The 25,959-nt window shown below is 41.1% G+C and overlaps 1 protein-coding gene across 1 annotated transcript; it reads left to right on the forward strand.

The window, feature by feature from the left end:
- Positions 1 to 21,004, forward strand: MTCH2 (mitochondrial carrier 2). Its single transcript, XM_030864424.2, has 13 exons — positions 1 to 297; positions 2,762 to 2,846; positions 2,995 to 3,101; positions 10,096 to 10,122; positions 10,321 to 10,383; positions 12,258 to 12,315; positions 12,574 to 12,625; positions 13,064 to 13,123; positions 14,503 to 14,596; positions 15,561 to 15,608; positions 16,539 to 16,606; positions 18,802 to 18,877; positions 20,795 to 21,004. The coding sequence occupies exons 1-13, from the start codon at positions 211 to 213 to the stop codon at positions 20,879 to 20,881; spliced, it is 912 nt and encodes a 303-aa protein (XP_030720284.1). The 5' UTR covers positions 1 to 210; the 3' UTR covers positions 20,882 to 21,004.
- The last annotated feature ends 4,955 nt before the right edge of the window (positions 21,005 to 25,959 follow it).

A 25,959-nucleotide genomic window follows, 5' to 3' on the forward strand; every position in this document is an offset into this window, starting at 1 on the left:
CCCGGGCTCGCAAGCCCCGCCCCGACCTCTGCGCCCGCTCGCGAGCCCTTGCCAATTCTCGGGGCGGGGACTGCGCGGGGAGACGCGCGCCGGTGCGTGCGTGCTCCCGGGCCGCGGGCGGGCCAGTGAAGCTGGCGGCCCTGGCACGTGATCCCGGATCGGCGTGGTAGCTTGGTGGCTCCGTCTGTCTGTCCGTCCGCGGGTGCCATCATGGCGGACGCGGCCAGTCAGGTGCTCCTGGGCTCCGGTCTCACCATCCTGTCCCAGCCGCTCATGTACGTGAAGGTGCTCATCCAGGTATGAGTCGTCGCCTTTCCCTTCCTCGCCCGGCGCCCTGTTCGGTCGCCGCTGCCCAAGGCGCCTGAGAACCGGCTCGAACCTTCAGGGCCTTCAGTCTCCTGAGATGCTGCTCCTTCTTTGCTGCCCGCCCCTTCCTTCCCGGCAGGGACGACTTCCACCGCTCGCTGAGCTCCCACTGCCCGTGGGCCTTCCCGAGGTCTCGCCTCCCAGCCAAGCCGTGAGGCCCGCTCCTTTCCTGGTATCCGGCTGCCGCCCTGCCCTGCCCTGCCCTGCCTGATGGCTCCCCTGAACTTTGTTTTCTCTTCCCTGAGGTTGATCCTGGCTGGGCGCCGCCAAGGGCTTCCCAACCTTTCTTTCTCCGCTGCTCTGAAATGAGCATCCTTCTCTCCGCCCCGGCCCCAAACGCAAGACGTGAAATCTGTTGAAGACAAATTTGAAATTCGAGGGGAGCCAACACCTTATTAGCTTTTGTTTTCTCTTCTTTTGTTGCTGTTACTACTGTTCTTCTGTTCTGAGATTTAGCACCAGATACCCAGAGAAACACAAGGAGTTCATTCAGAAGTGATAATCAAGCGGTTGATGAGTCACATTTCGGAAGGATCCACTGAACCCTCTTCAGCAGCAGCCCATGTGGCTCATGACAGTGAAAAGTCACGTGTCAGAGTGATGTGAAATCAGTTCAGTTGAAAGTTTTATCGAGTTTAAGTATATATGTTAGTTTCTAATATACTGTGAAATAATTCTTAAATGGTATTTTATATTCACAGGCAAGTTTGCCCGGTTTTAGCTGACTATAGACCATTAGGTAGTATTGTTCAGTTGCCTTTCTGAATTTCCCTGTGACGGGCAGGTCATTCATTTTTTTAACTTTTGTTGAGAGTTGACGTAATTACGTCATGCATAGTACCAAGGATAGAACCCCTGTCCTTACCATCTGCCTTTCTGTCAGAAATATGCAAGACACTAGGGAAGGCCTCATTTCTTATTTTTGAGTTAATGATACTAATCTATATTATGTGTTGCTGAGTTGACCCTTGTGGATTCAGAACCTATATGTAAAAAACTATTGTAAAATAAGTTGTTTAAAGTAAGAACGAAGGGAATTCCCTGGAGGTTCAGTGGTTAGGTAGGACTCCACGCTTTCACTGCTGAAGGCCCCGGTTTAATCCCTCATCTGGGAACTAAGATCCCCGCAAGCCACTAGAGGCGGCCAAAAAATAAAAGAAAGAAAGAACAAAATCTTTGAAATGTATTGTGACATCTAAAACAGAATTGGCACATTTGCAGCTAGATAATATCTGAGGTAAAAGCATTTTTCAGTAAATCTGATACAAGCCCATTACTCAGTCCTTATCCAGGAGACAAGATTTTCTAATGACATTCAGAGCTCTTGCCTCAAAAACTCCTTAATCCTTATTGCACAACATGCTTGTGTTGCCAAGTGTCTCAGGGGTTTTGGTGAAATTCCCAAATACTCAGTTTTAAAAATAGTTGCACAGTGACACTTTCAGGAGTTCTTTAATTGAACAGGTTGAGAATCACAGCAGGAGAGTCAAAACCATGGCCGACAACGTTCATTCTCTCAAGTATCCCTTTGGCACTAAAGAGTCTGAATATATTGTAGAAATAAAATGATGACATTAATTCTAAAATGACTCGTTAGATTGTTCATGACAGTCTGCTCCTTTAACATGGACTTATTAGCTTGTAATTATTTCCCAAATGAATTATCCCCAGCTGTATCTGCATTTGCCTTTTGAGTGGTTTGTTTTGCTAGCCAAATATGAAGTTGTTGCTGGCTTAGTCTTCTCACTTTGTCCGGTTATTAAAAATGTGCTTGATTTTCTTTAGAAAATATTTTTGAGCGTCCTCAGTAAACTGTAGCTTTGTTAACACAAAAATTCCCTTATTCTATTTTTAGATTGATGCCAGTCTATCTTAGCTACATGGTTTACTTTGTAGAATTTGAACCAAAAGAAAACTTGGAGTTTATTGAAACCAGTCTTTTTTTTTTCTTTTTTTTTGCGGTACGTGGGCCTCTCAGTGTTGTGGCCTCTCCTGTTGTGGAGCACAGGCTCCAGACGCGCAGGCTCAGTGGCCATGGCTCACAGGCCCAGCCGCTCCGCGGCATGTGGGATCCTCCCGGACCGGGGCACGAACCCGTGTCCACCACATCAGCAGGCGGACTCTCAACCACTGCGCTACCAGGGGAGCCTGTAACCAGTCTTAAACAAGTGACAAAATTAAAAACAAAACAAAAAAAACATACCAGAACTGACAAGGATGATACTTCATCACTGTCTTGGAAAATATACACTGCATTTTAACTTGTGTTAAAAATTATAACTCTAAAAAATATATATATATATATAACTCTAAATTTGTTCTTTATTCAAGACCTTGCAACTCAGGCATTCCTGGGAATGTTGCTTAGTATTGATTTAGTCTCTTGTTTTTAAAGGTGGGATATGAGCCTCTTCCTCCAACAATAGGACGAAATATTTTTGGGCGGCAAGTTTGTCAGCTTCCAGGTCTCTTTTGTTATGGTAAGTGTCTTTGATTTATTTGGAATTGGAGGACATTGAAGGGTGTGATAGGAGTTACTGAAAGAATATATAGTAAGCATGTTTCCTTGAAATTTCTGTGTAACCATTACTTTCAACTAGAATGTAAATCTCCTACTTGTGTTCTTAGCTCAGCACATTGCGAGCATCGATGGGAAGCGTGGGTTGTTCACAGGCTTAACTCCAAGACTGTGTTCAGGGGTCCTTGGAACTGTGGTCCATGGTAAAGTTTTACAGGTAAGAAGAAAATCAGTCCGTCTTCCCATAGATTTAGATAACCTTTTCTTTTTTTTTTTAACATCTTTATTGGAGTATAATTGCTTTACAATGGTGTGTTAGTTTCTGCTTTATAACAAAGTGAATCGGCTATACATATACATATGTTCCCATATCTCCTCCCTCTTGGGTCTCCCTTCCATCCTCCCTATCCCACCTCTCTAGGTGGTCACAAAGCATTGAGCTAGATAACCTTTTTTTTTTTTTTTAATTAATTTATTTATTTTTTGCTGCATTGGGTCTTAGTTGCTGTGCATGGGCTTTTCTCTAGTTGCGGCGAGTGGGGACTAGTCTTCATTGTGGTGTGTGGGCTTCTCATTGCCGTGGCTTCTCTTGTTGTGGAGCACGGGCTCTAGGCGCACGGGCTTCAGTAGTTGTGGCTTGCAGGCTCTAGAGTGCAGGCTCAGTAGTTGTGGCGCATGGGCTTAGTTGATCTACGGCACATGGGACCTTCCCGGACCAGGGCTTGAACCCGTGTCCCCTGCGTTGGCAGGCGGATTCTCAACCACTGCGCCACCAGAGAAGCCGTAGATAATCTTTTACGTACAATTTGATCAAGAGCAGTTTCAAAGATATACGTCTTTACATCCATGGCCTTTCTTCCTCTTGAAAAACATTTACTTGAAATACCCATTCTTAATTCTTTCCTGGGAAGCAAGGAGAATTTGTATAAAATGAAGTAATTGATTTTGATCTACACAAGCTTCTTCCTCTGGACCAGTTGTTCTGAGCAGAAATTAAGTACGCTCATTTGAGCTCCTGTGTAGCTCATATTATTTCTTTGAAGGAGGAAGGAAGCTGGTTAAAACATACATTTCTTTCTCATGTTATTTTCCTTTTATTCCTAGTGTTACTCCTAGTAAATGTTTTCTGTTACAAATTTATTTTTTTTTAAACTTAACAAGATAAACGTTAAAGTAGGATAGTGTTTATTTGTGACTGTTTATTTCAGTAGTACTCAGTACAGGGAATTCCCTGGCTGTGCAGTGGTTAGGATTCCACACTTCCACTGCAGAGGGCATGGGTTCAATCCCTGGTCAGGGTACTGAGATCCCACAGTCTGCAAGGCTTGGCCAAAAAAAAAAAAAAAAAAAAACCACTGCCGATAATAATTGGTACAATCCTCCATGTATATTTTAAGGCTTTAATGTTGGCCCAATTCTACTTTTTTATCATTTGATGAGCAAATCGTGGTGTTGTTAATCAGTTTCATGATCTGATTGGCTTAGGTTTTAAATTCTCTTAAGACTTTGTTGAATTGAGTTGGAGAGGTTTTCCAGTTAGTTCCTCACATGGAAGCAGTTTTGTTATTCATTGTACTTACTCTTGTCGTCATGCCTGTGGACTGAATGTTAGAAGCAGCGTTTTGGGTGGCCCGTGGGTCAGAGTGATGGAGTTTTAATGGGCCGATGTTTTTGGTGGATTGATTACTACTCTTTTCCAGCCACACTGTACTTTGGCTCAGTGGAAGCGTTCCTGTTACCTAAATGAGGTTTAGATTTTCATGTGGGAAAGTAGTTGTCATCTAGTTCAAAGAGGTTTATGTATAGACCAAGAGTGAAATTACTGCTTCAGATCAAGTTAAGGAAAAGTAAGACAAACTTGAGGTAACTAAGTACCTGGAATTTGTGTTTCACATGTAGCCCGATGAAATAGAACAGGGTATTGGTACTATAGTTAGTATCAAAAACAACTAATACAATCAAGAAGAAAGACCAATTCAGGTCTTTCTGAACAAGAAAGAGTTCTGTATATCTGAAAAAGAATTAAATTGAAATGTGTTCAGAATAATGTAGAAGAGACAGGTTGAAAATTTTATTAATGGAGTGAAAACCAAAGTCTAGAAATGAGTGAGGATTTTTAAAAACTCCTGAAACTGTTAGAATTAATTCTGGCCAAAGACCTGGAATTTGACCAAAAACCATCATTTCGCTTAATCATGTTGTTAGTTCTCTTTCCTCTGATTTTATTTTAAAAATGTAATTCTTTTCGTAAAAGACAGTGTTCTCTATTTTTTAAATCTGGTTATGACTAGGAGGTCAGTTGTCTGGTTCTTGTATTTCACCTAGCCCATCTTCTATTTCTGAAATATCCCACAAGTAATATTTCCTCTTCCAATGCAGTCTGAGCTCTGGCAGTTTCATGTTCTCTTCTCCAGAAGAATAAAGCATCTTCTCTCTTGCTTGGTTTAGAAACAGTCAGATACAAAAGGAAAAGTGAGGTGGTTTCAGCTATTCAGACTTAGCACCAATTCTCTGTTCTTTGTACAGTGAAGAAAAGCATCTTGCCCTAATTTGGTATTAGACCTGCTTTTTCCGTGAAAAAGCCCTGAGGCTTTTTCCATAGCCTTAGTCCTAAGCTATGTTTTGTGTTTTTTGGTTTTTTTAAATTTATTTATTTTACTTTTGTCTGCGTTGGGTCTTTTGGCTGCACACGGGTTTTCTCTAGTTGCAGCAAGCAGGGGCTACTCTTCGTTGCGATGCGCAAGCTCCTCATCGTGGTGGCTTCTCTTGTTGCAGAGCACCAGCTCTAGGTGCGCAGGCTTCAGTAGTTGTGGTGCGCAGGCTTCAGTAGTTGTGATATGCAGGCTCAGTAGTTGTGGCACGTGGGCTCAGTATTTGTGGCTCAGGGGCTGTAGAGCACAGGCTCAGTAGTTGTGGTGCATGGGCTTAGTTGCTCTGCAGCGTGTGGGATCTTCCTGCACTGGGGCTTGAACGTGTGTCCCCTGCTATATGTGTGTGTTTAGTAAATAATGTTCTTGGATTTGGATCATCGTGTTTTCATTGTCATTTGTCTCTAAGTATTTTTTTGATTTCTTCAGTGATCTCTTGGTTATTTAGTAATGTATTGTTTAGCCTCCATGTGTTTGTGTTTTTTACGATATTTTTCCCTGTAATTGATTTCTAACCTCATAGCATTGTGGTCAGAAAAGATGCTTGATAGGATTTCAACTTTCTTAAATTTACTGAGGCTTAATTTGTGACCCAAGATGTGATCTATCCTGGAGAATGTTCCGCGCGCACTTGAGAAGAAAGTGTAATCTGCTGTTTTTGGATGGAATGTCCTATAAATATCAATTAAATCTATCTGGTCTATTGTGTCATTTAAAGCTTCTGTTTCCTTATTAATTTTCTATTTGGATGATCTGTCCATTGGTGTAAGTGAGGTGTTGAAGTCCCCCACTATTATTGTGTTAACTGTCGGTTTCCTCTTTTATAGGTGTTAGCAGTTGCCTTATTTATTGAGTTGCTCCTGTGTTGGGTGCATATATATTTGTAATTGTTATATCTTTTTCTTGGATTGATCCCTTGATCATCATGTGGTTTCCTTCCTTGCCTCTTGTAACATTCTTTATTTTAAAGTCTATTTTATCTGATATGGGTATTGCTACTCCAGCTTTCTTTTTTTTTTTTTTTTTTTTGCGCAGTACGCGAGCCTCTCACTGTTGTGGCCTCTCCCGTTGTGGAGCACAGGCTCCGGATGCGCAGGCTCAGCGGCCATGGCTCACAGGCCCAGCCGCACCGCGGCATGTGGGATCTTCCCGGACCGGGGCATGAACCCGTGTCCCCTGCATCGGCAGGAGGACTTTCAACCACTGTGCCACCAGGGAAGCCCCCCAACTTTCTTTTGATTTCCATTTGTATGCAATATCTTTCTCCATCCCCTCACTTTCAGTCTGTATGTGTCCCTAGATCTGAAGTGGGTCTCTTGTAGACAGCATATATATACAGGTCTTGTTTTTGTATCCATTCAGCCAGTCTGTGTCTTTTGGTTGGAGCATTTAATCCATTTACATTTAAGGTAATTATCAATATATATGTTCCTATTACCATTTTCTTAATTGTTTTGGGTTTGTTTTCATAGGTCCTTTTCTTCTCTTGTGTTTCCCAGTTAGAGAAGTTCCTTTAGCATTTGTTGTAGAGCTGGTTTGGTGGTGCTGAATCCTCTTAGCTTTTGCTTGTCTGTAAAGCTTTTGATTTCTCCATCGAATCTGAATGAGATCCTTGCTGGGTAGAATAATCTTGGTTGTAGGTTCTTCCCTTTCATCACTTTAAATATGTCATGCCACTCCCTTCTGGCTTGTAGAGTTTCTGCTGAGAAATCAGCTGTTAACCTTATGGGAGTTCCTTTGTATGTTATTTGTCATGTTTCCTCATTCTATGAGGCCACCATCACCCTGATACCAAAACCAGACAAAGAAACTACAAAAAAAGAAAATTACAGACCAATATCACTGATGAATACAGATGCAAAAATCCTCAACAAAAACTAGCAAACAGAATCCAACAACACATTAAAAGGATCATACACCATAATCAAGTGGGATTTATCCCAGGGATGCAAGGATTCTTCAATATACACAAATCAAGCAATGTGATACACCATATTAACAAACTGAAGAATAAAAACCATATGATCATCTCAATAGATGGAGAAAAAGCTTTTGACAAAATTCAACACCCATTTATGATAAAACCTCTCCAGAAAGTGGGCATAGAGGGAACCTACCTCAACATAATAAAGGCCATATACAACAAACCCACAGCAAACATCATTCTCAATGGTGAAAAACTGAAAGCATTTCCTCTAAGATCAGGAACAAGACAAGGATATCCACTCTCACCACTGCTGTTCAACATAGATTTGGAAGTCCTAGCCACAGCCGTCAGAGAAGAAAAAGAAATAAAAGGAATCCAAATTGGAGAAGAAGAAGTAAAACTGTCACTGTTTGCAGATGATATGATACTATACATAGAGAATCCTAAAAGTGCCACCAGAAAACTACTAGAGCTAATCAACGAATTTGGTAAAGTTGTAGGATACAAAATTAATGCACAGAAATCTCTTGCATTCCTATACACTAATGTTGAAAAATCTGAAACAGAAATTAAGGAAACACTCCCATTTACCACTGTAACAAAAAGAATAAAATACCTAGGAATAAACCTACCTAGGGAGACAAAAGTCCTGTATGCAGAAAACTATAAGACACTGATGAAGGAAATTAAAGATGATACAAACAGATGGAGAGATATACCGTGTTCTTGGATTGGAAGAATCAATATTGTGAAAATGACTTTGCTACCCAAAGCAATCTACAGTTTCAGTGCAACCCCTATCAAATTACCAATGGCATTTTTTACAGAACTAGAACAAAAACTCTTAAAATTTGTATGGAGACACAAAAGACCCCGAATAGCCAAAGCAGTCTTGAGGGAAAGAAATGGAGCTGGAGGAATCAGACTCCCTGACTTCAGACTATACTACAAAGCTACAGTAATGAAGACAATATGGTATGGGCACAAAAACAGAAATAGATCAATGGAACAAGATAGAAAGCCCAGAGATAAACCCACGCACTTATGGTCAACTAATCTATAATAAAGGAGGCAAGGATATACAATGGAGAAAAGACCGTCTCTTCAATAAGTGATGCTGGGAAAACTGGACAGATACATGTAAAATAATGAAATTAGAATACTCCCTAACACCATACACAAAAATAAATAAAATGGATTCGAGACCTAAATGTAAGACAGGACACTATAGAACTCTTAGAGGAAAACATAGGCAGAACACTCTTTGACATAAATCACAGCAAGATCTTTTTTGATCCACCTCCTGGAGTAATGGAAATAAAAACAGAAATAAACAGATGGGACCTAATGAAACTTAAAAGCTTTTGCAAAGCAAAGGAAACTACAAACAACGAAAAGACAACCCTCAGAATGGGAGAAAATATTTGCAAACGAAGCAACGTACAAAGGATTACCCTCCAAAATATATAAACAGCTCATGCAGCTCAATATTTAAAAAAAACCCAATCCAAAAATTGGCAGAAGACCTAAATAGGCATTTCTCCAAAGAAGACATACAGATGGCCAAGAAGCACAGGAAAAACTGCTCAACATCACTAATTATTAGAGAAATGCAAATCAAAACTACAATGAGGTATCACCTCACACCGGTTAGAATGGGCATCATGAGAAAAATCTACGAAGAACAAATGCTGGACAGGGTGTGGAGAAAAGGGAACCCTCTTGCACTGTTGGTGGGAATGTAAAGTGATACAGCCACTAGGGAGAACAGTATGGAGCTTCCTTAAAAAAAACTAAAAATAGAATTACCATATGATCCAGCAATCCCAGTACTGGGCATATACCCAGAGAAAACCATAATTCAAAAAGACACATGCACCCCAATGTTCATTGCAGCACTATTTACAATAGCCAGGTCATGGAAGAAACCTAAATGCCCATTGATAGACGAATGGATAAAGATGATGTGGTACATATATACAATGGAATATTACTCAGCCATAAAAAGGAACGAAATTGGGTCATTTTTAGAGACATGGACGAATCTAGAAACTGTCATATAGAGTGAAGCCAGAAAGGAAAACAAATATCATATATTAACGCGTAAATGTGGAACCTAGAAAAATGGTACAGATGAACCGGTTTGCAGGGCAGAATTTGAGACACAGATGTAGAGAACAAACTTATGGACACCAAGGAGGAAATGAGGCGGGGTCGGGGGTGTGGTGGTGTGATGAATTGGGAGATTGGGATTGACATATATATATACTAGTATGTATAAAATGGATAACTAAAGAACCTGCTGTATAAAAATAAATAAATGAAATTCAGAAATTCAAATAAATAAATAAAAATAATGTTCTTGGATTTTTGCTTTGCTTTGTTTTCCTTTTTCTTCTTTTAGATAAGCACTTTTATGAGCTGACCAATCAGTATGTTAAATTTAGCAACAAGATCATCTTAGAGACACTTATTTCCAAGTGTTAATTAGAAGTAGAAATTAATTGGAGATTTATAGCCAAAAAAATCAACTATTTTAATTTCTGCCAATCAGTAGAGTTTTCATTTTATGTTCTGTCTCAATAACACTATGATAGCCCTAATCATCCTTTCTTTTCTTTTCTCTTCCTTTGTAGCATTACCAGGAGTGTGACAAGGCTGAGGTATGTTGGAGCCAATTTCTATGCATGAGTCCATTTTCCCTGCGAGCTACTGTTGCTCTCTGGTCCTCTTTAGGAAAACGGACAAGCAGTCAGCTTTCCTTTCATCATAGAGAGTGTTGGTATACAGGATGGCCACCAGTTTGAACAGTTCTGTTTAAAACCATCAACATATCTATCTACTTTCATTTTGATTTCCAGGAGTCAGGATCTGGAAATGTACTGAAAGAAGTTTCATCTTCCTTTGACCGAGTTATCAAGGAGGTAAGGTGATTATGATTTCTCTAAATCAGAGCAAGCTGGCAGTTGTGGAATCAGGATCATCAGGCCTGTATGTTCAGTGTCTGTTCCAAACAAAATTAAACTTTCAATTTAATATGGGCTTTACTGCATGTAGAACATAAAGAGAGAAAAAAGCATTGCTTGCTGTTTGGAATTTCAAGGAAACATAATTTGCCCACTCATCTTTAAAATTGAAGAGGTACTGAAACCTGTTATAATAGAGTTGGAAATCTCTGGCCCAAAAGTATTAAAATAGTGGCCAGGGCCTTTGTGTGTTGGATATTATATATCCAGAAATGCTTTTACAACATTATTCTGACTTTGAGATGTCCTTATCGTCCATTTCCCACTCCTGTCTTCTGCCATTGGGAGTTTGTTGCATGCCTGGCTTAATAATACTCTTTTATTTCTAGTCTTTACATTATCTAATTGTCTATAGAGACGTCACAATTTTTCATTGAAAGCTGCCTTCTAAAGTATATATCACTGAACAAACATCGCTATAGGCCAAGATGTCAGATGAGTCAACTTTGTTTTTTGTAAATTTTCATGAAGTGATTTTATTTAAAAGTAGAGATGCATGTATTAATATGTGTTTTATATTTTCTTAACTTTATTTAGTTCATCGTAAGGCTCTTAGAACTACCATTAGAGTAGGGGTGAGATCTCTTAACTAAATGAAGGTAATGTTTAAATGCAAAAACGAACGACGGACCTGCTATATTTACAGCCTACCTCCAAGTATTGTGATTGAATTTTTTACTAACCTCTTTACAGAGTCCTAGACAAGAAAGATAAGCTAGGGTAAATATAGAGCTCTAAGATACTGCACAGTTACGGGGCTGTGGTCGAAAAACAGATGAATGTCGTTGTGTTCTCCTTGAGACGTTGGTATAGATTAAATAGAGCCTGACATTTGTCTAGTGTAGATATTAGAGTATCAGAGTCTCTAAAATCACTCACAATGAGAGAGCAACTTAATAGTCTAAATACCGGCCTCATAGTTGTTTGTTTGTTTGTTTGTTTGAATTTATATTTTTATTTATTTATTTTTGGCTGCGTTGGGTCTTCGTTGCTGCGCGTGGGCTTTCTCTAGTTGCAGCGAGCAGGGGCTACTCTTCGTTGTGCACGGGCTTCTCATTGCAGTGGCTTCTCTTGTTGTGGAGCACGGGCTCTAGGCGCTCAGGCTTCAGTAGTTGTGGCATGTGGGCTCTGTAGTTGTGGCTTGCAGGCTGTAGAGTGTAGGCTCAGTAGTTGTGGTGCATGGGTTTAGTTGCTCCACAGCATGTGGGATCTTCCCAGACCAGGGCTCGAACCCGTGTCCCCTGCATTGGCAGGTGGATTCTTAACCACTGCGCCACCAGGGAAGCCCCAAGCCTCTTAGTTTTATTCCAGCTAGGTTACTGTTTGCTGGTGACTTTCCCTGTTCCTTTTTTTTTTTTTTTTTTGGCCACACCATGCAGCATGTGGGATCTTAATTCCCGACCAGGGATCGAACCTGCACCCCATGCATTGGAAGCGCGGAGTCTTAACCACTGGACCTCCAGGGAAGTCCTTTTCCCTGTTTCTTTGCTTTTGTTTTTCTCATCTGTAAATTTGAGAAGATAACAGAAACCTGCTTTGCAGAGAAATTTTGAGAAGTAACTATAACAGTATTGAAGTCCATGAGTGAAAGCTGTGCTAGAATGATAGTGTATTATATTGCATCCCATTCAGGCTACTCTTCCTGACTCCAGGAAGGGCGGGAGTGCTCTGTCACTCACTCTCTTATTCTACAGTGTCCACCCACATGACTTCTCTCAGGAATTTGAGTGTCATTTATTTAGATTTCACAAGTGTGTGTTGATTCTTTCTAGACAACTCGAGAAATGATGGCTCGTTCTGCTGCTACTCTCATCACACATCCCTTCCATGGTATGTTTGCAGTTGATAACTGAAATCTGAACTTTTATCTTTCTTTTATATCACCGTCTCTCCTGACTACTTAGATAGGTTGACATGGGAGTTCACTAAAGTACCTTGCCTGTGTGTTTTCTGTTTGCTTGTTTTGGCTTTTATCCAATTTATCCAGATAGCAAAGTGTCTTTAGGTGGGAAAACCTTTTTTTTTTCCCCCAGGGCTATTAAAATTTATCTCGATGTAGCTTAAAAATCTTTTCTCTGTGTTCTATAGTGATCACTCTGAGATCTATGGTACAATTCATTGGCAGAGAATCCAAGTACTGGTAAGTGTTTCTGTTTTCAAGTATTCAGGGAGATCTCTTGAAGCCAAAGTATTAGAATAATAATACTTTACATTTTTATGATGCCTTAGAGCTTATAAAACAAATTCATGTATCTTATATCATTTGATCTACACACAAAAAAAACAGTAAAATCGAAGAAAAAGGCCCAGACAGGTTTAGGAGCCTCCCAGGACCTCAGGGTAAGTTGCAGGACCACTGAAGCCATAATTCACCCTGACTGCCTGTGACCACACCCTTAGGTATTAATATCTCCACTTCTATCTCTAAATGCAACCGTCTTTGCAGAGTGAGGGTGGTAGAAAAGGGAGCAGGGGTGGAGGTATAAGTTTCACCTTGTCAGAAGTGGTAATTGAATATTTTTTTTAATAGCTCCAAAATAATCTTAATGTATTTTATGTTTCTTTCTTCTGAACCTAGTGGACTTTGTGACTCCATAGCAACTATCTATCGGGAAGAGGGCATCCTAGGATTTTTTGCGTGAGTAAATTACTGATTTGTGCATGTGATTTTTGTGTGAGTAGAAAGCTTTGATGAGAACGAGGACATAACTCCTTGTTTAAACCTCAGAGAAAATGTACTCTCTGGGTTTAATTCATGTTAAACTCCATTTAGGCCCATCTGACTTAAATTCTCTTGTAGAGATCCCAAACTTTTGCTCTGCACATCTAAAATGTGTGAAATGAGGGTTTGTTTTTTTTTTAAATAAATTCATTGAAGTTTCTACCCTTACAGTGAGTTCTCAATTACTATATAGTTGATAAAATGAGGAAAGTTAGTTTTTGAAAAATGGAAAATTATCTAACATGTATCTTCTTTATCCTGAGGGAATACGTTTTTGCACTATATTCATTCCCTTGAATTTACTTTGGAAGAACTTAGGCTACTACCCTTGTTCTTCTGTTAACAACAAAAACCACATTATTAACTAAATGGTCCTTTTTAATTTTCAGTGTTTCCACATACTTGATTTTATGTTTGAGTATCATAAATACTCTGGGAAATAGGCAAGACAGCTATTATTATTCTCATTTTAGAGATTTAAAAAAAACTGATGCTCTGGGAAGTTCATTTGCTGCCCATCACATAGCTGATAAGTGGTAGAAGTGGCATTTAAACGCTGGTCTTCAGTCTGTGAGGTGATGTGTGTCCCACTCTTCCACACTGCCTCACCTTGGTTAACTAGGCCCTGGAAACATGTTTTTTTGGTGTGTGTTTTTTGTTTTTTTTTTTTTTTTTTTTTTTTTGCGGTACGCGGGCCTCTCACTGTTGTGGCCTCTCCCGTTGCGGAGCACAGGCTCAGCGGCCATGGCTCCCGGGCCCAGCCACTCCGCAGCATGTGGGATCTTCTCAGACCGGGGCACGAACCCATGTCCCCCGCATCGGCAGGCGGACTCTCAACCACTGTGCCACCAGGGAAGCCCTGGAAACATGTTTTTTGATGCCCTTCACCTGTATCTGTGTTTGGGCCATTCTCATTTTGTAATTTTTCTCATCTTTTGCCCTGCCAAATTTGAATATCAAGTAGTTTAGCAATAATCATATTTAAGTCTCTTCTCCGAAATAGGCACATTTTTTGCCTCCTTGCTTATAGTTATTAATAGTAAGCTGAACCATTGGCCATATCATAGAGGGGTACAGCTGACCTGCATTTTTTAAATGAGAATAAAAGTCATTAGAGATTAGCCTCAAGAACAGTTATATTAACTAGAATGAATTGGTTAAGTTCTCGTATTCAGTGTCTTTTCAGTTCTCTAGAATGTTTTGAAATTAATTCTTTGAGAAGTGTTTATATTGAGTGAATTGTCTTTTTGCTGATCACATTTCTTGGTGCTTACTTTTATTTTTTCTTCATGTAGCGGTCTTATTCCTCGCCTCCTAGGTGACATCATTTCTTTGTGGCTCTGTAACTCACTGGCCTACCTCGTCAATACTTATGCACTGGACAGTGGGGTAGGTTGTGCCCTTGAGATGTGCTGGTACGGACTTCATTGTATCCACCTGGCAGCTAGGTTAGCTTTAAAGTAAGATGGCAGTTGGTGTGCCAGACTCATCATTATATAGCTATATATTAATAGTCAAAATTTTAAAGGCTAATGTAGTGCCCTATAGTGTTTACTATAGAGAGATGCACCTAGAAAGTCCCTAGGGTGGGGCAGAGTGAGCCTAAGAGTCTACCTTTCTCCATGCTGCAAGGAGATCACTTCTTTATTGATGCCTAATGTTAGAGGACACCATGAAGCAGGATAGTTTTATAGTATATGCAGGTGTTTCATCTAATCTGAAGTGTTAAGGGGACTCCTGTATTGGGCTTTCTAGAAACCTTAGCCTGGGGGCGGGGTGGGAGGTGAGAATCAGCCTTCCCTAAAAGCAGTGTTTCTCCAGTCTCAGCAGTTGTATACCTCTTTGAACACAGTTAGCCCCAAAGCATGGTGGGAACTAGGACACCCCCAGGCCAGGGGTAGGACTAAAAATCCACGTACTTGGTTTCTTGAGTACTGAGACTGATCTTCCCCACAGCATCTGGTACACAGCTAGGTGTATACGGAGGGAGTGACTTGTCCCTCAGTATACCGTCAGTGTTGTTTCCAGGGATTGTATCAATATTTCTAGGACATCGGAAAAGGTTACCAATCTCAGTTCTGTTGTTTTTGAAATCCTGAGGCTATTATATTTGTTCCAAGCCATCCTAGCCTAATATGAACTTGTCTGTTAATGTTGAACCAAGTTGATCATTTTGATCACTGCCTTTTTATGCTCATAATGTTTTATGTTTTCATCCTCTAAATTAATTTTCAAGTTGTCAAAGAAACTAATAATGCAGAGATAGAATATATTGATATGGTTGGGGATAATTAACTGTTATATCAGCTTAATTTTCTTACTCGTTCTAATAAAGGCTTTCTTCCTGTTCTAGGTTTCCACCATGAATGAAATGAAGAGTTATTCCCAAGCTGTCACAGGAGTAAGTTTTTAAAAATCCTTTTAGCCTTTTAGGAGTAGGTTTGTTTGTTTGTTTGTTTAATATTTATTTATTTGGCTGTGCCGAGGCTTATTTGTGGCACGTGGGATCTTCGTTGCGGCATGCAGGATCTTTAGTTGCGGCATGTGGGATCTAGTTCCCTAACCAGGGATCAAATCCAGGCCCCTTGTATTGGGAGCGTGGAGTCTTAGCCACTGGACCACCAGGGAAGTCCCTTTTTAGGAGTAGTTTTCTTTTCTTCTCTTCCCTTCTCTTTTCTTTTCTTTTCAATTTCTTTGTCGTCACTGCTTTAAAGCAACCAGCTGTCTCACAGGAAAGTCTCTCAAATTTATTAATATTTTTCAGAGGTAAGAATAACCCAGAATCCCTGCATCACAGTAACAGTAATAACAAGCCTACATAGTGTGGTGCTGTTCAGCTTTCAGAGGGGTAAGTGGGCACTTCTCATCACAGATCTGCCCCTGCTTCTCACTGTATCGTGCTGAACCTGTATTGGAAACTTCACGCTCTTCAATCATGTGGAGTCTTCCAGTAGTTGACTTTTGAAGTAGTTTCCATTGTCTTTGGAAGGATATTCATGTTGTCTTGTTTTCTTCAGGGCTATTTTGAAATGCTTATTGTATTTAGTTGTATTTACTTTTAAATGATGAAGTTCAGTTTTATTTGAATGTGGGCTTAATCACAGAATAAGAGAAGCCTTCTGGTCTTTGGTTAAAAGGTTGCATGTAGTGGTATGGTAAGAGGAGGAAACATCTGCAGGCTCAAAAACGTGTAATTTAGTCTCTCCTGGGTTACTGAGAAAGCAAAACCAATGTTGGAGTATTTGACCACAGTGGCACTAAGACTAAGTGAGAAGAATAAAGGAGACTAGGAATGACTTAGTAACTTAGCTGTCTTTTTACTCTTTTACAGTTTTTTGCCAGTATGTTGACGTATCCCTTTGTGCTTGTCTCTAATCTTATGGCTGTCAACAACTGTGGGTAAGTAAGTGCCTTGCGTTTCTTAGCTTAGTAGTTGGCTGCCTGTATGCCTGACAGGTAGGGCAGTCCTGGTAGAAATTTGGGGAGGATAGTACAGTTGTTGCTGTTAATAGATTTCCCAAATTTTTCTCTGTCTGCCCCATGTACCAGCAGTCCCATCAATTTGTATTATAAGCAGCCACTTCATATCCTTTTTTGGAACAGAGAAGGGCACAAATAATATTTCTCAAGCATTTATAAATAATATGCACTTGCCAGTAGTCTAGGTTCTTTTCTGAAAAGGGTGGGAAAATTACCAAATTACTCTACTTTCACATTTAAAAAAAAAAAAGAACTTTTTTATTTGTTTTTTGCCACGAGGTGCGGCATGCAGGATCTTAGCTGCCTGACCAGGGATCGAACCCATGCTTCCTGGATTGGTAGCGCAGAGTCTTAACCACTGGACCGCCAGGGAAGTCCCTCCTTTATTTATTTATTTATTTTTTTTGCGGTACGTGGCCTCTCACTGTTGTGGCCTCTCCCGTTGCGGAGCACAGGCTCTGGACACGCAGGCTCAGCGGCCATGGCTCACGGGCCTAGCCACTCCACGGCATGTGGGATCTTCCCGGACTGGGGAAGAACCTGTATCCTCTGCATCGGCAGGTGGACTCTCAACCACTGTGCCACCAGGGAAGCCCCCTCCTTTATTTTAAGTCCTTATCCTCTCTTTCGAAGTTACAAAAGGTATGTCAGGGATTGAATGACAACCTGTACCTGTTTTTCCTCAGGGCTTCACGGAGAAAGTGAGTTTTCAAGTAAGAAAAGTAGGAAATTTGGTTGAAAATGGAAAGTTTCTTGACCTTTCATATACTGGCTGGGGAAGGGGTGGGTGTGGTGTTGGACACCACTGATTTCCAGCTTCTAGGCGCCATCTGACTCTACCAGGTTGGACAGAAGTTTTGCCTCTTTTTTTTTAATTAAAAAAAATTTTTTTTAGCCACGCTGCACGGCTTGCAGGATCTCAATTCCCCAACCAGGGATCAAACCCGCAACCCCTGCAGTGGAAGCACGGATTCTTTTTTTTTTTTTATATAATATTTATTGATTAACAAATATTTATTGAGTATATATGGTGTACTGCTATAAAGTGAATGGTGGTTTTTGGGTTTTTTTAAATTTATTTTATTTTCGGCTGTGTTGGGTCTTTGTTGCTGTGCGCGGGCTTTCTCTAGTTGTGGTGAGCGGTGGCTACTCTTCATTGCAGTGCGTGGGCTTCTCATTGCGGTGGCTTCTCTTGTTGCAGAACACGGGCTGTAGGTGCACGGGCTTCAGTAGTTGCAGCACGCGGGCTCAGTAGTTGTGGCTCGCGGGGCTCTAGAGTGCAGGCTCAGTAGTTGTGATGCACGGGCTTAGTTGCTCCACAGCATGTGGAATCTTCCTGGACCAGGGCTCAAACCCATGACCCCTGCACTGGCAGGTGGATTCTTAACCACCGCGCCACTGGGGAAGCCCGGAAGCACGGATTCTTAACCACTGGACCGCCAGGGAAGTCCCAGAAGTTTTGCCTCTTGATTTATTTCAAAACTCTGTTCCTCTGGAGTACCTGCCACAATACATGTCATTGTTTTCAAACAAGATATCAAATTGATAGCTGTGTGGAGTTTGTTTTGTGATTTGTGGAGCGGCTGCCACATTTCGGCCCAGAGCAGGCTTGAAGGATTAGTTAAGTGTGTTGTTGTTGTCTTTGTTGTTGTTACTATTATTATTTGCAGTTTTTGAGAGAGGAAGTGATAAGGGGTTATACCTGAGTAAGAGCATGTAGCCACCACCATTTCACACCACTGTCCATTGTCAAGTTTGGAGTCTTTTGAATACTACTTAGTTTTAAAATTCCCTTTCCCTGCTTTTTAATCATATAATTACTATGTTCTAGGATTTCATTTGTCCACAAAATTTAAACCTAGATGTTTTAGAAAGTACATAACTGGTTCAAGTTTCTGTTTCTGTTATGTTGATTCAAAACCTAAATGTAAGGGAGGGCGATCCGTTTTGGATGCTCAGTGTTTCCCCTGCTCCAATAGAATTTGTTTCTTCAGAACTAAAATTGCTTCTCAGGGAACTTTCCAGGAAGAATATTTTGACAGAGATTTACTGAGCTCTTGAGAGAATGTTTTATAAATGTTGACTTCAGTAGCTAACCTGTTATTCTGTTTCAGGCTTGCTGGTGGATGTCCTCCCTACTCCCCAGTATATTCTTCTTGGATAGATTGCTGGTGCATGCTACAAAAAGAGGTACTTCTCTCTCATTCTCTGTCTCCCTCCCTCCCTCTCCCCTCCTCGTATTTTATTTTGTTTTGTTTTTGTTTTTTTCTTAAATGTCTCTGGAATCCCAGGTTAATTCTTGTAGGTTATCCTTTAGTTACCAATTAATGTACCCTTTTCAATGTTCCATATGTCACTCTGGCATAGTAATAAAATGTACTGCTTGGAAATCAGGAGAGGTAGTGGAGAATTAAGAATTCCTAGATGTGATCTGGAAGCCATTTGAGTGATCACATTCAAATTACAAATAAGGTCTGGGTGGACAGTTATCCTGGTTGTTAAAATGATGCCCTTGATTTCAGATGATTTTTTCCAACCTCACCTTTTTGTAACTTTTCAGAATCTCCTAATATATTCAGGTGTTTTCCTACAGTATTTAGAGAAGCTGAGAAATAAAAAGTTATTTACTTATGACATTATTTGTCACAATGTTGTTGAAAGGGCTGATCTCTTACTTCTAGAGTCATGTTAGTGGATGATTTTGTCCAGACTCCAGTTGTGAGGTGTAGGTCGTCTCCAACCAAAAGTTCTTGATGAATCTAGGCAGAGCTTTATTAGGAACCAAAATGATAAATGGCTTGGGCTAAACTTAACATGGAATCGCTAAAATGGCCATCAGTTGACAGCTGTTTTTGAATGGGAAGCACTCTTTAAAGGATTGTAGAAGAAATTGTATGAGGAAACTCTTCGTTGCATTATATGACAGCACCGGTGACACATACGAGAAAGACCTTTGTTCACAGGGCGCAGGCTTCCCAGCCTGCACTCTGAACGCAAAGGCCTAGGTGCTGCTGGGGGGGCTTTTGCTCAGCGAGCCCAACAAGCCCTGCTGTGAACCCAGGCCAGGACACTTGGGTGGTTGCCAGGCAGACCTAACGTGAACATCTGGGTTTCATTCTGAGTTTTACATTCTCGGTGTTACAATGTCCTTTTGTGGTCCCCGTTTACAAGGAAAGGTGGCCCTTCTTTCCCCACTTCCTAACCAGCCCCCGGCTATACGAAGGAAGCAAATAGAAAATTAGTAGGGTATCAGACACCTTACCTAGGGAACGGTTAGTCCTTTAAATGCTTAAGACAACAGCAAATCTTAACTGAGCACTTAACTGTACATGAGGCATTATGCTAAGAGTTTTTCATGTATCAGCTCACGTAACCGTCAAAACAGCCGTGTGAGGATAGGTACCGTTCTTTATCATCCCACCTCACATATGAAGAACGGGGACTTTGAACGGTTAAATAATGCCAATTATGTAACCCAAGGTCACACGGCCAGTGTTTGGGAGAGCAGGATCTACATGCAGGCTGTCTAACTTCAGAGTCTACTCACTTAAACTCACAACATTACTCCTTTAGTTATAAGATTTTCTAAGTACTCCCTAGAGATCTACCATTCCATTCAAAACAAATAAAAGCTGGCACAGGGACTTCCCTGGCGGTCCAGTGGTTAAGACTCCACGCTTCCACTGCAGGGGGCGCAGGTTCAATCCCTGGTCAGGGAACTAAGATCCTATGTGCCACGCGGTCAAAGAAACAAAAAAACAAAAGCTGGCACTTGACTGCGTGATAGGACTGTTCTCAACACTTGATATGAATTGACTTGATAATCCAGCTAGCTAGCAAGTGGCAGAGCCAGAATCCAAGCTGGGAATTCTGTCTAAATAGGTAAGAAATACTTGCCTTTATCGGTGTGTCAGAATTGTAGTTAATTCCACAGAAGCTCAGCTTAAGTGAGAGAATACAAACTGCTACTCTGTAGTGATAGTCCCGGTTTTATCCTGGTCATTTTAGTCATGTTTCTCAGAAATCTGTCCAGTTGTCTCTGCTGATTTGGACTGGCTGACCTCATTTTCACACTAGACTTTATTTGTTTGTTTGTTTTTTTTCCAGGGAAATATGAGCCGAGGAAATAGCTTGTTTTTCCGGAAGGTCCCCTTTGGGAAGACTTATTGTTGTGACCTGAGAATGTTAATTTGAAGATGTGGGGCAGGGACAGTGACATTTCTATAGTCCCAGATGCACAGAATTATGGGAGAGAATGTTGATTTCTATACAGTGTGGCACGCTTTTTTAATAATCATTTAATCTTGGGAAAATGGAGGTGTTTGGTGTCTGCCTTTTTTTGTTCTTTTTCCAGCACAACATAATTTACCACTGACATTCCCCCTTTAGTTATCCTGAAACATTTTTACTCCAGATTATTTTACTTAAAAGAAAGAAGTTGCATTTACCTAAAGGTACAGGCAGGTTGTCATGCAATTTGAGTCTTAATTTAAGGCTTTGTAAAGTGAAGAGTACAATCCTGTGAAGAAAGAGAAGTAATTGTTTGAAACTTAAGAAAATGAATAAGGCAAATGATATGGGAGGTTATAAGTTGCCGTTTTTTTAGTAGACCTTAAAAACTCAGCAGCGTCCACCAGTCTGTCTCCCGGTATATTCTTCTAAGCACATTTAATTAACCCTGTCTCTCATACTTCAAAGAAAGGACAACACTGCTAATCTACCCTAGAAAAATCTCTGCGTGAGGCATCCATGCCTTCAGTCTGTTATTGCAAAGCAATAAATTGTGTTGCCAACAACAACAAAAAAGGATAATTAGAATATAAGCAAGATTTGGAAAGGAAGCATAATGGCTTTTTTTTTCCAAAAGAAATTCTTATTATATAAAATATGAAAAGCAAATACTGCGGCATTGGTCCCCTTCTCTAAGAGCTAAGTCTTTGCCAATCCCTAAATTACATCATTATACAGTTCTAATTGTATATAATCTTTTGTGCTTCTGTTTGTTATTTTGTTTGCTTTTTGTTGTTGCAGAAGGTGAGTAGTTTGTTTTTCATTCCTAATGACACACTTGGAAGGTATACTTGTAACTTCACGTCTGGTAATGCAGACGTAAGTCCACCACCTCGCATGTCATACCCTCAGTTAGGCATGGTAGCGTTCAGAAGAGGGGGAAAAAATCATTTTAGAAGGGCATAAATTTCCACTGAAACATAAAGATCTTATTTACTCAGGCCTTTTAGAAGCGGGTTAAAATGCTCTAAAATGAGAAAGCATTTGGTTTCACTTACTTAAATCCACTGGGTTGTTGCCAAATGAATAAGCATTGAATTTGCTCTTTCTCAGAAGAATTTGCTACTTCCCTATCAAAGCTGCAGCACCCGCAATATTAGAGTGGGCGTGCAGGGTCTTCTCCCTCCCCCGGGGTTTAGGAATGTAGCCTGAAGCTCCCAAGTAGCTTACCTTGAAATGTCTTTGATGTCTCTTTGTCTCAAAAAGGAATGTAAATTTTATATTCTATTCAATAGTATCTGCATTTGTTTTAATATAAAAATGTTTTGCATTACCTACTTTTTTTCCCAAAAAAAATCTTCAAGTAAAGATGATCTAGGAAAATGTGCCATGTTTATTATCCTGTGGCTTCTGTTCTCATACATGCTACTACGCCTGCCTAGTTGAGAAGCTTGTCTGACTGTGAGAACCAGTCCACCACCAGCGGGCGCCAAGGCTTTGGTTTTGCGTATGAAAGTCGGGCTGTGGAAAAATTTCACCAAGGCCTGGCATTATTCAGAGTACTGGCTGATCAATCTAACTGCGTCCAAGCTATAAGTCCCATAAGAGTGCTATACCCATGGTCCTCCATAAAATTTTATAAGCCGTTAACATACTCAGAGTCTGAAGTTTATTCAGGGGCTAGTAAATGCAGGTAGGTAGGCACTCTTAAGATACGCATGCAAGGGCTTCCCTGGTGGCGCAGTGGTTGAGAGTCCGCCTGCTGATGCAGGGGACACGGGTTCGTGCCCCAGTCCGGGAAGATCCCACGTGCCGCGGAGCGGCTGGGCCCGTGAGCCATGGCCACTGAGCCTGAACGTCTGGAGCCTGTGCTCCGCAACAGGAGAGGCCACCACAGTAAGAGGCCCGCGTACCGCAAAAAAAAAAAAAAAAGATACACATGCAAGAAATACTGAACTGACTCATTATATATGTAAATCATGTAAACCTAGATAAGGATTATCTAGTAAGCTGCACTTGTGAAATTGGGCAAGTGGTTTGCTTTGGCAGTACTGAGCTAAGTTGCCAGGAAATATTCCCTCTGGGGACTCTGCTTGTCATTGAAGCTTGACTGAAGAAAAGAATGTGGGGTTTCCTGGAACTTTGGGGTGCTTGTAAAAGTACCAGGGTATACAAGCAACCTTAGGATGAAAGAAACTTTAAATATGGTCCTATATCCCAGCTAAACATACCCTAGCTTTGCTATGATTTCCTACTTAAGAAATGTCTTCCTTTCCCCCTCCCCATTGAAATTTTTCTTATATGGTAAAATTCAGCTCTAGTGCCATCTCTTTGTGAAGTCTCTCTTAGTCCTCCCAACCAGATGAGATCTTTGCCTTCAAACTTCTCCCCTAAGTCTCGTAATTATACTGCAAACTAAACTGACAAAACAAACTACATCCAACACCAAGTTCAAGGCTTACACAGCAGTGGCATTACTTCTCTCTGATCTGAAAATATGCGAAAAAAAATTATATTTGGCCCTTTAAAACAGGCACACCAAAACAACCTCACTGGGCTTTATAGGAAAACTAGCTGGTGAAGTAGCAGTGCATGAAGTCGGGTCGGTTGAAGGTACTGTGGCAGGTAAGGGGAGGCAAGAAGAGAGAACAGTAGGGAGTAATGACTGCCAAGCCATAAGCTTTAGTTCTCATAAGCTTTGGTAGAGTAGGTATGCCCACTTTAGAAATAAAGAAAATGAGACTCAGATTAAGTAACTCATTCAAAATTATACAGCTAGTAAGTTTTAGAGGAGAGTTCAAACCTGAGTCTTTCAAATTCCAAGGCATGTTTACTGTTTCATAGAAGCAATGAAATGCTGAGAATAAAGTAGCCAGTGAACCAAATGATAAGTGATCCGTCTGAGGACAAAGGCCCTGCCTTTTAGTCAGATCAGTGAACCAGAGAACAAGCCTCCCACAGAATAGAGTAGAATGGTCTTCAATCAGGAAAGATACACTTTTGCCTCTGCGGAATAAGTAGGTGAAGCAACTGAAAATAGAGATGATCACCATTACTTTTCTATACTATCATGATTTATGCGGATGGAAAGCTAAGTTACTGTACAGGAAGGATTTTTTCCCAGAAGTACCATTAGTCCAATGTATTGGAACTCCTACTATGTTTGAAGGTTAACATTTTTTGAAAGTGATTTACATGTCAGCTCCTCAATGGATTCTTTTCTTATGGCCATGCCCTGTGACTTGTGGGACCTTAGTTCCCCAATCAGGGGTTGAACCTGAACTGTCGGCAGTGAAAGCATAACCACTGGACCACCTGGAAATTCCCTCAGTGGATTCTTCTAGAACATCCTTGCATATTGGATGGGTTCATTCAGGATGCTGCCCTAAGTGCCATAGTAATTTGTATCTTTGGAGATTTTTTGTTTTGTTTTTGGGGGGGGGGGGTTGGTTTTTTTGGCCATGCCATGTGGCTTGCAGGATCTTAGTTCTCTGACTAGGGATCAAACCCGTGCCCCCTGCAGTGGAAGTGTGAAGTCCTAACCACTGGACTGCCAGGGAATTCCCATGGAGTTTTTTTTGGTTTTAAATACAAAGTTGTGTGTTTTATCTCCCATGGAGAGATTTTTTTAGGCTTATTTAAGGATGTCACATTTTATGTTTTCCACCTCCATTGATCCCTCGTCTTATCTCTTCAGACTTGAGAGAATTAGAATCTTGAACTCTGATTTTTGTCCTAGAGGGAAAGTTGCAAATGAAAGGTTCTTTTGCCACCAACTAAAAAAAAAAAAAAAAAAAACCTTTTTTTCAGGAGACTGTCTTAGAGGGTAACAGCAATCAGTTTTCTAAAGCAACTAAAAGTGTTTCCCCTCCAACCAGTTTTGTCCATATGAGTCAACCTCATCTGTTTGCTGTCTTGGGAGGCAGGTCTTCCACACACACTGCCATAATTCCATGGCCGTGAGATGAAATGTTGAAAAGCCCAGTTGTCTCACTCTCGTAAGTGGATTCCTCTGCAGTCGGGACCCCAAATCTGTCTGGGACCAATTAGCCAGCATTTGTATTAAAACCACAGTTGTTCCAGCACCAATTTACTGCCACCCTGAAAAAGAGTGTTTTCAAATAGATTCAGATTAGCACCACACCAAAATATGGCTGGAGAACAGTGCTTTGGAGCGTGTCAAGGAAAAGGGGGAGAAACAAAAATGTGCCCTGGAGGAGCTCTTGAAGACTCGCCAACTTCCCAAGAGGGAGAGCAAATAATGATACAAACCCTGCCCCCTCCCAAACCCAAGATGACACCATTGGTGAGAGAACCTTTTCTAGCACCAGTTTTTGCCTCACTAAGGCAGCCAGAAGAATGGACTGTTCCCTGGTAATGCCACATTTCCATGGAAAAATCTATCAGGCTTTGCAGTTTATTTCCAAACTGAGGAGCCAGAGGTGAGATAAGGACAGGAAACAAGTGCGCCTAGTCGCTTTCTATCCCGTCTGCACCCCTGCCCTCCTGGCATCCCAGAGACTGGTGAGAGTGTCCTTTGGCTGGAAACAAAAAAGGAGGGTGAAAAGGGAAACAACAGAGCCGTACCTCACTTCAGACTGCTCACCCCCTCCTGGAATTCAGCATTTCATGCCCTTCCTTCCCTGAGGGGCCCACCTTTAGAGTTTATCAATACAACCCTCAGTTACTGAGTGCAAAGCCCTGGGTTGTGGGCAGTGGAGGATGTAATAACTCTCTGCCTCCTCCATGGCATTACTGGGAGCTGAGGAAGGGATGCAGTCTGGCGAGAACATAAAAACTAAGAATGTTGGGAGGATTAAATGGAACCATGTGTAAGAAAGCAAAGCCTGGTACACTGAAAGTGTTCTCACCGAGGCTCCCGAACACTTGCTGTGATGGGTGTTGGACAGGCAGGATGTGCCAGAAGTTGAAACCAAGCTCCCTGGGATCCACAAGAGGAAAAGCTGACATCCAGTTAGGGGAACTCAGGGAAGACTTCGTGAAGGAGTAGCACTTGACCCGGTTTTCTAAGGACAGGGTAC

Source organism: Globicephala melas, chromosome 8 (assembly GCF_963455315.2).
Source record: "Globicephala melas chromosome 8, mGloMel1.2, whole genome shotgun sequence".
Taxonomy (NCBI): domain Eukaryota; kingdom Metazoa; phylum Chordata; class Mammalia; order Artiodactyla; family Delphinidae; genus Globicephala; species Globicephala melas.

Excerpts from the sequence above, each read along its gene's own strand:
- MTCH2 (XM_030864424.2), top strand. The coding sequence starts at position 211 with ATGGCGGACGCGGCCAGTCAGGTGCTCCTGGGCTCCGGTCTCACCATC. Across the intron at positions 298-2,761 it reads ACGTGAAGGTGCTCATCCAG|GTGGGATATGAGCCTCTTCC; the intron begins GTATGAGTCGTC and ends TTGTTTTTAAAG. Across the intron at positions 13,124-14,502 it reads GGCATCCTAGGATTTTTTGC|CGGTCTTATTCCTCGCCTCC; the intron begins GTGAGTAAATTA and ends TTCTTCATGTAG.